Genomic DNA, 12,167 nt, shown 5'->3' with positions numbered 1-12,167 from the left:
ACCAATGTGTACCAAGACGTCTGGCTGCTCAGTCTCCCCCTTTAGAACGCCGTGGACCTGATCCAAGATGTCCCTGACCCTGGCACCTGGGAGGCAACATGCCATCCAGGTGTCTCTGTTGTGTCCACAGAATCTCATGTCTACTCCTTTAACTATGGAATCCCCTGTCCCTACTGCAGTCCTCTTCTCATCCCTTCCCTTCTGAGCCACAGTGCCAGACTCAGTGCCAGAGACCAAGTTGCTATGGCTCCTCTCTGGTAGGCTGCTTCCCTCAGTTCAAAACAGTATACTGCAACTTCGGGGTAAATACCTCCCTGTAGCTCCTGTCTATCACCTCCTCATTCTCTCATGTCAGCCTATGGTTTTGAGCTGCTGCTCCAGTTCCTTAACATGTTCTCTGAGGAGCTGAAGCTCGGTGCACCTGGTGCACATGTGGCTATCTGGGAGGGTGGAGGTCTCCCAACATTCCCACATCTCACACAAAGGACACAATACAGTCCTCAGAGCCTTTCTCACTACTCTAACAATGCACTAACAGAAAAAGAATGCAGATTAAAGACTAAGAAATTTACCATCTATTACCTCACCCAAGCCTAATGAGCTAAAGCCACCTCACTCTAAAACTGAGGCCGGAATCCATTTCCAATTCTCTTCTAGACTTTCTATGTTTGAAAAAAACTTTTGGTATCCTCTTTTATATTATTGACTAATTTGCCTTCACATTTCATCTTTTCTCTTCTTATTTTTTTTGTTGCCTTCTGTTGCTTTTTGAAAACTTCCCACTAATTTTTGCTATATTCTATGCCCTCTATTTTGCTTTTGTGCTTTCCTGGTCTGCTGCAGTTGTGTCATGTTCCCTTTAGAATGCTTCTTTATTAATTGTCCGCATTAATAAATATGTGCCTACAATTATAGGCCATATACTGTAAACATGTGGCTACAGTAACAACTCAGAAGCTATATATCTGGGGCAAGTAATCCATCTTATCGTACCTTAGGGTCTTCCTTCCACCTATGAGGGACAAGAGAGAAATATCACAGAATCTTTGCCTGGATGAGTGCAGCTGCAATAAATTGCAAGAAGCCCAACACTATCCAGGACACAAGAACCTGCTTATCTGGCACGGAGCCACCAGCCGTAAGCCTCCACCACCAAAGCTCCACAGCACCTCAGTGTTCCATTTGCAAAATTCACTGGAGTTACTTGCCTAGATTACTCCCAAATATACGGAATCGATCACGAAGAACAAGTGCTTGGGAACACCATCACCTGCAGGTTCCCTTTCAAGCCACACACAGGTGACTGGTACCAATATTTCTATTTCTTCGTCGTCTTTGGTTCTAAATTCTGGGATTCCCTCCCAGGAGCGCAGTGGAAGTACCTTCTCTGTAAGGACTGAGATAGTAGAAGGCAGCAGTCAGTCACCACCTTTACAAGGAGACTTAAAGATGGGCAATAAATGTTGTAATGTAGGAAATGCATTAGTCAATATACACTTGTTTGAGCAAAGAGCAATGTGGTAATGATGGGGACATCTGTTACGAAGCAAAGAAAACCGTTCCATTCTTCCTCAAGACTTCATCGTGGGAAATTTTCCTACAAGGGAGTACGGGCTTTAAGTTTGACATTGGATTTAAAAGGCAGGACCATTTAACACTGTGCTATCTGAACATTCACCCGAGTTAAAAGTTTTGTGTTCAGATTTCTTGAATGGTCCTGCCATTTCTTGAATTTAGTAACTCGCCGACCGAAGTATAGTCGCCGTGAGTTATTCCAGGGCGGGCGGTGAGGGAGCGGGGTGGTTACTCTTAGTCTAGCGGTTCTTTTTCGTTCCCCTTAGTTGGAAAGGGATTTTTCTCATCCCCCTCTGCACAAAGAAACTCGGAACCGCGACTTGGACTGTCTGAGAAGTTCAAGTTGAAGATTTCCTGCTTCGAGTCTGGGCACTGCTCCCAGTTGGGCCAACAAATTCTAACTGGTTCATTCGCAACCTGCAAACGCCAAGTAGAACAATGATGCGTGAACCCCCTACAAACCGAAACGTTGGCTGCCCCTGCACTGAGATACATTTCAATGTACTAGGGATCAGCTATGGTATACTGTATTACCCTGCGCACACATTCATAAGTTTTGAAAAACCACGGTTCCTTGTTTATTTCTACTGGTAGGAGAAAACTTTTAAAAAACCGAGAGTTTGCAAAAATACGGGTAAATACTTCTGCAACACGCTTTCACTTACAAACGGCACTATACACCCCATGATATCCAAACCTTTCAGGAGAATACGTGCGATGATTTTGGTCCCTCTGAAACATTATAATCACGATGTTACAACCGGATTTAAAGAAACGTTAGCAAAAACTAAACCGAAACGCCAACCATCCCTTTGCTTCCACAGATGCTGTCTGACCTGCTGAGGTCCTCCAGCAGTTTGCTATTTTTTCTCTTTCTCTCCAAATTTTAGCAACAGCTAAAATTTCTTGTATCTCTAAGAAACACCGATTTTTTTGTGGCGGTATAAACATCTTGTTAATAGTAGTGATCCGTCCCGCCGGAACATAACAAAAGAAATGTAACAGGTAAACTTAACACAACTCTACCTTTTTGACAAGGTAACCCTCTCGGATAACTTTCGCCTCCTCCTCCATGCTAGGCTCCTGTACCAACAGTTCAGTTTGGAAATGGATTGCGGTTCCTCGCTGTCACGGCGTATCGTGACGCCCAGGAAAGAGACCCGTTTCCGCATGCAAAGCCGCTGAATTTGCATTTTACTCTGGTCGTCAGTTGGGGAGCGTGCTCTCGCTTCTGCAGGGATGGAGATAAATTCTGGATCTCCGTGTGGCTGGAAATCTGCCTTCCGCCGTCACGTTGCACTGATACCACCATCCAGCCAACTGCAAGAGCCATTTCTAACACGTTGCCTTTTGTTCGAAGAAAAGACCTGGCCTAGTAAAGCGGCTTTCATCTCAGTTCTTCTATCAGCCACTGAAGTCTGTTTTATTCTGCAGACACAGTTGTAAGAAACGTGGCAGCCAATTTATAAGATCCCACAAATATAAACCTGGTTATGGCCAGATAATTTGTTTCGTAATGCCAATTAACGGGTGAATATTGGACACAGTCAGTGCTTTGGGTTGGGACGGTTAAAATAAGCGAGAAGGACCCTCGGATTAGAGATTCATCCGTCCTTTTATTGGAAGGCCTGCCTTGTGCTCTGGCGTCTGGGTATGGCATTGCAAACCCGGACCCCTGACCCTAAAGAAGGGGAAGCATCTACTGAGCCACAGATGACTTGAACAAAGAGTCAGAATTCCTGGATCCAGGAATTTACAACAGGAAAGAATGGCACAAAGCCTCTGTGTCATTGAAACTTAATTTTTGAACCCATCCAAGAAATTCCTTTAAATATAACATTAATGGTAAAACTCTTGGCAGTGTGGAGGATCAGTGAGATCTTGGGGCCCCATGTCCATAGGACACTCAAAGCGCAGGTTGACTCTGTGGTTTAGAAGGCATATGGTGCATTGGCCGTCATCAACTGTGGGTTTGAGTTTAAGAGCTGTGAGGTAATATTACAGACCTTAGTTAGACCCCACTTGGAGTACTATGTTCAGTTCTGGTCACCTCATTAAAGGAAGGGTGTGGATGCTGAAGAGAGAGTGCAGCGGAAATTTACAAGGATGTTGTCTGGAGTGGGGAGCATGCCCTATGAGAATATGTTGAGTGAACTCGGCCTTTTCTCCTTGGAGCGACAGTGGATGAGAGGCAATGATTGTGTATAAGATGATGAGAGGCAATGATTGTGTGGATAGCCACAGGTTTTTTTTTCCCCAGGGCTGAAATGGCTAGCACAAGGGGGCATAGTTTTATGGTTCTTGGAAATAGGTAGAGAGGGGATGTCAGGGGTAAGTTTTTCACACAGAGAGTGGTGGGTGTGTGGAATGCACTACCAGTGAAGGTGGTGGAAGCGGATATAATAGGGTCTTTTAAGAGCCTCTTCGATAGGTAGATGGAGCTTAGAAAATAGAGGGCTATGCGGTAGGTAAATTCTAGGCAGCTTCTAGAATAGGTTACATGGTCGGCACAACATTGCTGTAGATGTCTATGTTTCTATGTTTAGAACCATCTTACATTATGAAGGCTGTTATCACGGCATAAAATAAAAAAAAAATTCTCATGTTATGATGCAGGTAAGGTTCTTATTCACAGCACTGGAGGCCATGATCCACACACACCTCACCATCCATTTACCTTCTCCAACTAATAATTACTTGGGCTACTCCAACTGAAGTGGGTGCCAACAACAACTGACAACTTGAACATGGGGCAAGGCATATGATCTGAACTCAGGGCAAAAACTGATGGTTCCATTAATCATGTACATTGACTCAGAAAGCTGTGAATTTAAAGAGCAGAGGAAACATAGCTTTACGAAGGAAACCAGGGGAACTCCTCGCAACCTAAGCAGTGTATTTTCATCAGAAGAGCGTGGTGCTGGGAATTGTTAGACACAAATCAACTGCTCTATTCAATTTTAGTGGTACAGTGTAGTGCAGTCAGTGGTGAGACTGACTGGAATTATCAAATCATGATCATCCTGTAGTATTGTCACTCTGCTGTTGAGGGTGCTCATTTCACCAGATAGATCTTGTGGTAACATCATGTCCCTGTGCGTGAATTTTTTTTGCCAATAGTAAAATGCAAAAAGAAAATGCTGGATATTGTCAGCAGATAACAATGATTCTGTTGATGCTTTCTAAAAATCCAGAGTCAAAGCAACAACCTGCCTATCACTTATCTTTGACTGTGATTTTCCCCAATTTTTTAAACACAAATATAAACCCATGTTGAGTGTCCCTCATTAGCCACCTACAGTACCTGTCTTCATCCATTAAGTTTTCATCTCAGCATCAGGGACCAACTGAACTCATCCTATCATTTATGTTTCCTATTCAGGAGAACACACTGAGCCCACATCAATTTCATTAATTTCCTTGAATCAAAAATCTGACGGAAACTTTTTGATTCATTAGGGATAATGGAAGAATCTCAACATATGTTGATAAACACTATATAAATTTAAATATTATTTATTTTAGGAAGTTTAGGCTATTGATATCCTCAATTATTGTAATAATGTCAGAAGGTGGTGGCTGGGAACAGACCCAAGTGCAGGACACAGACACTGAAGTACTAGGGACAGGACTAGGATACAGGATGATGGCAGGGACATGGACAGGAAGACCAGGAACCTGGAACAGTATTGAACAAGAGAGCTAGGAGCCCGGGCTTGGACTCCAAGCCAGAGACTGGACAAGGACCCAGTACCTGGGTCTTGCCTCTGGCTCGGACCCCAGAACTAGGCAAGGACGAGGCTTGGTAGGCAGGCAGGATGAGGCAGAAATCTACAGGCTTGAAGCTTGAGGCTACAGGCTAGAGACTTGGCTTGGCTCGGCAGGATGCTGGAGACTTGGCTTGGCACGGGATGGGAGGCGCAGCTGTGGGCAGGAGGCACGGGGCGGGGCTGGGGGCAGGAGGCACAGGGCTTGAGCCTCCATGGATCTCCTCGGCAGGGCACGTATAACCACCCGACAGAGGCAAGGGACAGGAAGGGACAGAACCAACCCCAGTCAACAGTGAGATGGCCTGGCTTACCTGGGCAGAGGCAAGGGACAGGAAGGGAGCTAGGAACAGGGTGGCTCCAGGACAAGACTGCAGCCAAGATGAGGCAAGGGTTTCCAGCAAGACAAGGTGAGGGTTACGAGAGAGGAAATAGAAGGCAGAGCAAGGGATACAAGGAGTGGAAACCAGAACAATCCAGCAATCATGCCCTGGTCTCTGGAGGTATTTATGCAGCCAGACCCAATTAGCATCAGCTGCCTCAATTAGCTCAACAAGGACAGAAACAGGGTAGAAAGGAAAACCTGGAGCAAGGGTCGATGGACCGGACCGAGAACCGGAATATGGAGTTCACGGACCGGACTATGACAAATAAGCTTTTCAACTTCTGCGGGAAGCAGAAGAGCGTTGGGCGCTGAGGTTTTTAGAGCATCTGAATTGGATACTTGTTGTTTAATAAGGGTCATTAATCACTTAAAGTTCTTTGTGCTTTTACTCAAGCAATTTGCTCTTTGTAATGCAGTCTCCTGGTGCTTTTTAAACTTGTTTAAATTTATTTTGATTGGCTCAGGAATTCAATGTTTCTTGAATTATTTAAATGGACACCCAATTAGCTTTAATCACAAGATCCCAGCTTTGAGAATGTTATGTCTCGTGAAATCACTCGATTGAGCCACCGATGTTCTGTTAGAATTCTTAAGCATAAACTCTGGTTGCCTTCTCTACATTGAAGTCTGTCTTTCCTCCATACTTGTGTTCCGACATTGCGAGCGCACATTGTGACAGAAGTACTCTGCCAAGTAGTGGACCAGTGGAGGTAGAACTGGGGTGTTTCGATGTGAGTTGGGTTTAGGTAAGAATCCCATCTATACCCAAGTCCGCGTTCCAAGTGTGTTTAGTCTATGTTCTGAGCTTCTCAAGCTCCCATTCTGAGTCCATGTTCTGAGCTTCTCCAGTCTATATTCAAGGCTTTTTTTGGATCTCAAGTATTTTTCCAGGTCTTAAGGCTTTTTCTGGGTCTAAGCAAACCCCAATCTAAGCATCACTGGTCTAAGTGACCCCAGTCTAAGGGTTATCAAGGTCTGCAAGGTTGTCAAGGTTCTCAAGGTCATCAAAGTTTCCCATAGCCCTCCAGGTTTCCCATGGTTTATTGAATGTTTCTGCAGGTTTTCCAATGTTCTTGAGGTTTATTCCATGATGCCTTAACATTCTTGAGTTTCTCTCATGGTTCTTCAGTCCCTCTTGAGTTTTCAGGATCCCCTGGACTGTCAGGTCTGCCAGCCATAAGGAGGGAAGTGCTGTAATGAGCTCTTTGGGGAGCCAGAGAGCATTGGGCTCCAAAGCATCTGAATTGATTAATTGCTGTTTAATGAGATAAATTAATTGTTTAGAGCTCTTTGTGTCTTTTTTCTTGAGCAACCCGTTTTTTGTAATGCAGTCTCCTGGTGCATTCTGTTTAAACTTGTTAAGTTTATTTTGATAGGCTCAGAGCTTCCTTGGTACTTGCATTATTTAAACAGATGCCTGATTAGCACTAATCACGGGGTCCGAGTTTTGAGAATGTTACACCTCATGGTGATACTCAGCTATTGGAATTTATTTATTGAAATACAGTGTAAAGTAGGACCTTACAGCCCTTTGAGCCATGCTGCCCAGCAACCCACCAATTTAACCCTAGCCTAATCATAGGACAATTTACAATGACCAATTAACCTACCAACCAGTACGTTTTTGGGCTGTGGGCGGAAACCAAAGCACCCGGAGGAAACCCACAGGGTCACAGGGAGAATGTACAAACTCGTTACAGGCAGCATTGGGAATTGAACACAGAACACCTTGCACTGTAAAGCATTACTCTGGTCACCATCTCTACATTGGATTCTATCTTTCCTCCACACTTGGGTTCCGACATTGCCAGTGCACAGTTATGCATAAAGTTTATTAGATATGCTATGGAGAAGTATGTATTCAAACTAATTAGTCCATGAGCTCCCTACAATCCCATCTCAGCCTTCAAAATATTAATATTTCCTTTTATGTCATGTACAAATCTAGTCTGCTCCCAAAAGCATTTAAGTCGTTAGTCTTAGTAGTAAATCCTAACCACCTCTGATTAAAGAAAATTGCACTTAATTCCCTTTTGGGCTAATTTAGTAACTGCCTACATATACCACTCTTATCTTCGAATTTTCAAGTGGAAAATTTCACTGCAAATCTATCCCATCTAATTTATTCATTGTTTGAATATCTACCATATTCACTCATCCATATATATTTCCCTGTATGAAAACCAAGTACAATGGTCCAGCTGACAGAGCTGTTGCCACACACCCCTAGGGTTCTGGGTTCAGTCTGACCTCCTGGGCTTTCTGTGTCAAGCTTTCACATTCTCCCTGCAACCTTGTGGGGTTCCTGCAGGTTCATTTGGTTTCCTCCCCATCTCAAAGTAGTGCTGGACAACAGATGCACTGACTACTGTAAGTTATCCCTAGCCTAGGCATAGCAAGAAAACAAAGAATTAATGGATGGATGAAAGAGAGTAGGTTACTGTAAAATATGTGGAGGGCTGGGGTGAAGGAAACACTCTGAAGCCTGGTTTGGATTTGATAGGCCAAGTGGTAAGCCCTTGTGTCATGGTCTGGTCTGTGAAGTCCACATTCTGGTTCACAGTCCGGTCCGTGGACTCAGGACTCTGGGTCTTCCAGCTGTCCCTTGTTTTTTTTGAGTTAATCATAGGCACCTGATTCCCATCTTGGGGCTTGGAATATAAGTAGCCTTGGGGTTGAGTGTGGGCTACTGGTTTGCGTTGGCAAGATTCCCTGGGAGCAGCCTGCTAGTAGAAGGCTAGAGTAGCTACTTGCCATCTTTAGGCTGGGTTGGAGAACCTTTGCATCATGGACCCTTGCTGTTAGTAGTTGGAGCTGTCTTTGGGGTATGGATTTGGCTGTTTCCTGGGCCAGCTGAGTGGATGTTGGCCACTCTGAGCTAGGTAGGGATCTGGCTGTTTCTGTAGCCAGCTGAGGCTGCTGGCCCAATCATGACTCTGAGCAACCCTGATGCAGAGATGGAACTGTCTGTTGTTCTTTGGTGTTTGTCTCTTCTTATCCTCACCTCTGTGGGCTAAGTCAGGCTGTTCTGCTGTTATCCTGTGGGGGGTCCTGTCTTGTCTTGTTTTTGCCTCTGTTGGGTAAGTCCGGCTGTTCTGCTGTTGCCCTGCGGGGAGTCCTGTCCCACCTTAGTGTGGAGATAAAGTTAAGTCCTGGCTTGTCTAAGTACAAGTCCGGGCTCTGTGTCTATATACTGTCCTGTCTCGTGTTGTGTTAAAGATGAGTCCCAGCTTTTCGAAGGATAAGTCCCAGATCTATGTTGATGTTTAGTTCCCAGTCTGTCTCTGAGCTCCAGCCTCCAGTTATCAGCCTCTGCATTTCAAGGTCCAAGACCCCAGCCTGCAGCCTCAAGATCCAAGACCCCAGCCTGTTTCCAAGCTCAAGTCTCAAGACCCCAGCCTCCTGTCATGTAGTCATGTCATATCCTTGCCTGGTTCTGGGGCCTTGTCCAGTCTCTGGCTCAGGGTCCTAGCCCAAGTCAGCATTCTTGTCCCTGCTCCTTGTCTGTATCCTGTCACGTCCCTCCTTTAGTCGAGTCCTGTTCCTTGTACTTTAGTGTCTGTGTCTTGCATTTGGGTCTGTTCCCAATGCCCTATTGTGACACCTTGTGCTGTATGAGGAAATGGAACTGCCCATCATCAGAATCAAGTTTAATATCACTGGAATAGGTTGTGAAATTTGTTGTTTTGTGGTAGTAGTACATTGCAATACATTATAATAAAATAAATTACAATAAGAGGTATATACTTTATAAAAATAAATTAGTAGTGTAAATAGAGAGAAAATGGTGAGGTAGTGTTCATGGATTCATTGTCCATTCAGAAATTTCATGGCTGAGGGGAAGAAGCTGTATCTGAAATATTGAGTGTATGTTTTCAGGTTTCTGTACCTCCTCCTTGATGGTAGCAATGCAAAAAGAGCAGGTCCTGGGTGATGGGGGTCCTTATGATGGATGCTGCCTTTTTGAGACATTGCATTTTGAAGGGGTCCTTGCTGCAGGGGAGGCTGGTGCCCATGATGGAGCTGGCTGAGCTTACAACTTTCTGCAGCTTTTTTCTGATCCTATACAGTGCCCCTCCATACCAGACATTGATGCAACCAGTTAGAATGTTCTCCACAGTACATCTGTAGCAATTTGCAACTGTCTTTGGTAACACACCAAGTCTCTTCAAACTCCTAATGAAATATAGCAACTGTCATACATTCTTTGTAATTGCATCAATACGTTGGGCCCAGGATAGATTTTCAGAGATGGTGACATCCAGGAACTTGAAACTGCTCACCTTTTCTGCTGCTGATTTCTTGATGAGGACTGGTGCATGTTCCCTCAACTTCCACTTTCTGAAGTCCATAATCAGTTCCTTGGTCTTACTGCCATTGAATGCAAGGTTGTTGTGTGATACCACCCCACCAGCTGATCTATCTAGCTCCTGTACACCTTATCACCATCTGAAAATTTGCCAACAATAGTTCTATCATCAGCAAATTTATAAATGGTGTTTGAGCTGTACCTAGCTACATGGTCACAAGTGTAGAGAGAGTAGAGCTGTGACTGCCATTGGGCATACTAAGTACATATTTTATTAATGTTATTCTATTTGCATTAGAAATATATTTTTGTATATTACTTGTAAATAATTCCATTAATTAGCCATTGCCAGTGTTTACATGAATGCAGGTTTAATATAGCATTAAATAAATACTTATTAATATTTCTCTTATAGTGCAGATTCATTGCAGACTGACTGAGGACCTAGAGGTAAACTGATCTTAACTTTAAAGAGGGCATCCATTCATCTATGAACTTACTTTGTAAATTGATTTATATACAATTTATTCCATCTAAACAACAATGTATAGGATTGTAATTTATATTACACATCAGATTCTATCTTGTCTTTACAATAGTTACAATATCTTGTTACTAGTTTTCTGATGTGAGCTTTTCTAGCAGGTCAAGCATTTCTATCTATTGCCACTGTCAGGATGTGGTATGCTGTGGAGGGGAATAGCATGTGGTGAACTGCAGATGGCAATTTGTTTGTCATGCTTTCTGAAGCCAGTATGTATAATGTTTGCTTGCAAGGCAATATTAAAATGATTCAGTTTTGGTTTGGGTGTCATTACTGAGGCAGTGCTCCTCTGTATCAACCACTTAAGTATTAGCTAAATTCACGAGCAAGCCTCTGTATGTATTACAATATATTTGCCCCATTGATCAATGCAAGAAGCAAGTAACAAATATGTCTCTGTGGAGTGCCATGGAGTATTTCACTATGTTAAAAATTCACATTGTTGTCATGCTCTATGATCTTGATAGCTTATAGGAATAACAGTTTAATATGTACTGTAAATGTCCAGCAGGCAGAGCAATGTTGGCAGCTGTAAAGAACAATATATTTTTAATTTTGTAACCGTCAGTTGAATGATGTTGCACCCAACTGATGTTTATAAAGACTGTGGTCACCCACTACAAACAAAGTTAAATGTCATCCTGCTCATACTGTATATAGACCCTTGAATTCAGAAATCCAGTGGTATTATGCCTGGAATTGGAAAAGTCATGAAACACAGTGCTTATGGGCTGATAGGACGCAACACATCTGATTTAAAAATCAATTACAGCTGCAGGCGTGTTTGGATTTCTTAATCCAACTTAATTTTGGCATCAAATTAAATTCACTAGCCATTGGTATTTCAAAAGTTGTGACTTGGCATATATAGGATTTTAGAACAAGTGGATATTCCAGACACAAGTGTTTAGTATTTAATAGTTCACGCTATGCGTTGCAACTATTTCCCCCTTGTATGTGAGCAACTGTGATTAGAGAATTAGCTCTAATCAAAACACGTTAAAATAAAACACAAATACTGTTAAGAAGTGTGAAGACAGAGTTTTTAGGCAATTAGCTTGAATTATCTTGCATCAGAAAATAGTGCATTAGAGAAGAGCCATTCGGCCTATCTGCTATCTCTTGTTTAACCCTCAGTATTTTCCACATTCCGCGTGTAATGCAACATAGATTTTAATGTTGCAGTTAGTAAAGAATTTTAAACAAAAGCACCTTCCATCAGAAACCTATATCAAAAGATGCTGTAAACCTTTGAAACGAATGAATTGATATGCGTTCACGAATAAGGTAATTGCCAATATTTTTCCATCCCATGGTGCATTCTATTTTCAAGTGGGTGAGCCATGTATTTACACCGAATGACGAGAAATGAGGACATTACATGCCATGCCATCTTGACTGCTTTCAGGAACAGCAGTTCATTAGGCAGTGTCCCACACCGGCAGCGCAGTGCTGACGTCTGTGCATTGTAGCCTAGGATTATGTGTGCAATCAAAGTGGATTTAGCCCGTGCAGGTTGATGCATGCAGTCTTGGTGGTGCTGTGCGCTTGCACCGGAGATTTCCACGGGCTCTGAATGACCAGACT

General features: G+C 43.3%; 1 protein-coding gene across 1 annotated transcript in view; it reads right to left on the bottom strand.

Moving 5' to 3' along the window:
• Positions 1-2,717, bottom strand: part of plek (pleckstrin) — a 67,367-nt gene extending 64,650 nt beyond the window's left edge. The window contains exon 1 of the mRNA XM_072265454.1: positions 2,602-2,717. Within this exon, the coding sequence (XP_072121555.1) occupies positions 2,602-2,649 (48 nt within the window). The 5' untranslated portion in view covers positions 2,650-2,717. The remainder of the gene's footprint in view (positions 1-2,601) is intronic.
• Between the last annotated feature and the right edge of the window lie 9,450 nt (positions 2,718-12,167).

This window comes from Mobula birostris, chromosome 8, assembly GCF_030028105.1.
Source record: "Mobula birostris isolate sMobBir1 chromosome 8, sMobBir1.hap1, whole genome shotgun sequence".
NCBI lineage: Eukaryota > Metazoa > Chordata > Chondrichthyes > Myliobatiformes > Myliobatidae > Mobula > Mobula birostris.
Note: the sequence above shows the minus strand (reverse complement) of the source record. Positions and strands in the feature narration are given on the sequence as shown.